Consider the following 2,500-nt stretch of genomic DNA (forward strand, 5'->3'; position numbering starts at 1 on the left):
AAAATCTAATTCAATTATGAATAAAACTACTGAAATTAAAATAACACAGGATTTAATTTTCTACTATCTAAAAAAATAAAATTTATAAAAATAAAGAAATATTTAATATTATTTTTATATTTTATATTAGATCTATTGATTTCAGCATTTTTTTAATTTTTAACATAAATCAACTTTTTTAACGTGTAGATTTCAATATAAATTAAATACAGTGGGTACGGAAAGTATTCATACCCCCGGTAAATATGATCAAAAATGACTGTAAAAAAATAAATCTTTCATTCAAAAAATTGGCAAAATCCTAACCTTTCATTGAAGTAAAAGAATTGAAAGTGGGGGGGGGGGGAAATCACATTATGAAATAAATGTTTTTCTCCAAAACACGTCGTCCACAATTATTCATACCCTTTTATTAAATACCTTTTTGCAATCTCCTTATGCCAAGATACCAGCTCTGAGTCTTCTCCTATAATGCCTGATGAGTTTGGAGAACACCTGACCTGAGATCAGAGACCATTCCTCCACACAGAACCTCTCCAGATCCTTCAGATTCACAAGTTCATGTTTGTGCTTCTCCTCTTCAGTTCAGCCACTCATCAGGTCAGGGGACTGGGACGGTCATGGCAGAAGCTTCATTTTGTGCTCAGTTACACATTTTTGTGTTGATTTTGATGTTTGTTTTGGACCGTTGTCCTGAAGGAAGATCCATTATAAGATTTCTAGCAGAAGGCGTCAGGTTTAGATTTTTTATCTGTTGATATTTGATAGAATCCACAATGCCATGAATCTGAACAAGAAGTCCAGGACCTCCAGCAGAAAAATAGGCCCACAACATTAAAGATCCAACGGTATATTAAATTGTACACATGGGGTACTTTTTATCCTTGTGTTCACCAAACCCATCTAGTGTGTTTGCTGCCAAAAAGCTCTTTGTTTAGTCTCATCTGACCACAGAACCCTGTGCCGTCTGAAGATCCAGTCGTGTCTGACCACTGAATATGCTGGAGTTTGTTCTTCTAGGAGCGAGGAGGATTTTTCTTGAAACCCTCCCAAACAACATGTGGGTATGTAGGGGTTGTTTGATATTTTTTTTTTAGGCTTTCTGACCCCAAGACTCAACTAATCCCTGCAATTCTCCATCTGTGATCCTTGGAGAGTCTTTGGCCACTCAAACTATCCTCCTCACCGTCCATTAAGACAATACAGACACACGTCCTCTTCCTGGCAGATTCGTTACATCTTTAGTTGATTATAACTTCTTAATTATTGCCCTGATGGTCAAAATGGGGATTTTCAATTCTTTAGATATTGTCTTACAGCCACTCTCTATTTTATGAAGCTCAATAATCTTTTGCTGCACATCATATTCTTTGGTTTTCCTCATTGTGATGATTAAGGGGATTTGGCCTTTGTGTTTCCTCATATATAAACTCCTGTGAAACACGAAGTCATAGCTGGACAATTTCATGTTCCTAGTCACCCTAGTGTGATAAATAATGGTAAATATTAATGGGAATATACTTCAGAGATATTTTACTCATAAAAAATTCTAGGGGTATGAATAATTGTGGCCGACGTGTTTTGGAGAAAAGCATTTATTTCATAATGTGATTTCCCCCCCCCACTTTGAATTCTTTTACTTCAATGAAAGGTTAGATTTTTGCGAATTTTTTGAATGAAAGATTTATTTTTTACAGCCATTTTTGATCATATTTACCGGGGGTATGAATACTTTCTGTACCCACTGTATAAAAATTTAAAATGATGCCAAAATATGAAACATTTCACAGCAAGAAATGGCCAAGTTTTGGCAAATATAAAATATATGATTAATTATTACAGGGTTGTACGGTTGAGTTCAAGAACACAATTTTGTGTAAAAAGTGAGAAAATGCAACAAGATTATTTAATATTTAAAAAAAACGACGTCTTTCTCCACAGGATCCCTGATCCGAGTGAAAAGCATCATGGTCTAGGTGAGTGTGTGCTGGAGGTCAGTGGAGGTCATGGCGAATCCCATTCCCTCTTTCACTTCTACATCCATGAGGAGGAACGAGCCCGAGCCGGCAGAGGCGCTGTGATTGGCCGAGGGAGGCTAAGTGGGCGGGGCCAGACCGATGAGGACGAGCACTTCCTGTCCAGCTTCAACATTCCAAACTTTGTGAACTCTGAGGACAGTTGTGTTGAGTTACTGCTGTGCGAGCTGCCAATCATCTCAGACAGCCAATCAGCTGTGGCGAAGAGCTTAGAGCCCGCCCATCCTTCTCATGATGTCATCCAGTATTAATACACAGATCAGATCAGACACTCAACATCTGGATCGCTGATTTCCAGAGACATGAAGCTTGGAAAGAGACATGTGCAACTCTAATGTTGTGTATTATATTTAAACTGTTCAGTTATGCCGTGATCACAGTGTGGAAGAGGACAGAGTTCTACAACTCCTTCATCACGGGTGAACTCTGTGCTGACTTTATTTACTGAGAGAAATTATGAATGA

At 37.8% G+C, this 2,500-nt stretch overlaps 3 protein-coding genes across 3 annotated transcripts in view; 2 read left to right on the plus strand and 1 right to left on the minus strand.

The window, feature by feature from the left end:
- The window catches only part of ripply2 (ripply transcriptional repressor 2), a 486,302-nt gene that overhangs the window by 11,180 nt on the left and 472,622 nt on the right, over nt 1-2,500 (minus strand). The window lies entirely within an intron of this gene.
- The window catches only part of mrap2b (melanocortin 2 receptor accessory protein 2b), a 10,456-nt gene that overhangs the window by 7,916 nt on the left and 40 nt on the right, over nt 1-2,500 (plus strand). Inside the window, exon 4 of the mRNA XM_081363021.1 lies at nt 1,942-2,500. This exon is cut by the window's right edge and continues 40 nt beyond it. Coding sequence (XP_081219147.1) covers nt 1,942-2,287 — 346 coding nt within the window. The 3' untranslated portion in view covers nt 2,288-2,500. The remainder of the gene's footprint in view (nt 1-1,941) is intronic.
- The window catches only part of crybg1b (crystallin beta-gamma domain containing 1b), a gene marked incomplete at its 5' end in the record, with an annotated part of 39,094 nt that continues 38,964 nt past the window's right edge, over nt 2,371-2,500 (plus strand). Inside the window, one exon of the mRNA XM_081363350.1 lies at nt 2,371-2,455. Coding sequence (XP_081219476.1) covers nt 2,371-2,455 — 85 coding nt within the window. The remainder of the gene's footprint in view (nt 2,456-2,500) is intronic.

The sequence above is a fragment of the Scardinius erythrophthalmus genome (assembly GCF_964197995.2).
Source record: "Scardinius erythrophthalmus genome assembly, chromosome: 4".
Classification (NCBI taxonomy): domain Eukaryota; kingdom Metazoa; phylum Chordata; class Actinopteri; order Cypriniformes; family Leuciscidae; genus Scardinius; species Scardinius erythrophthalmus.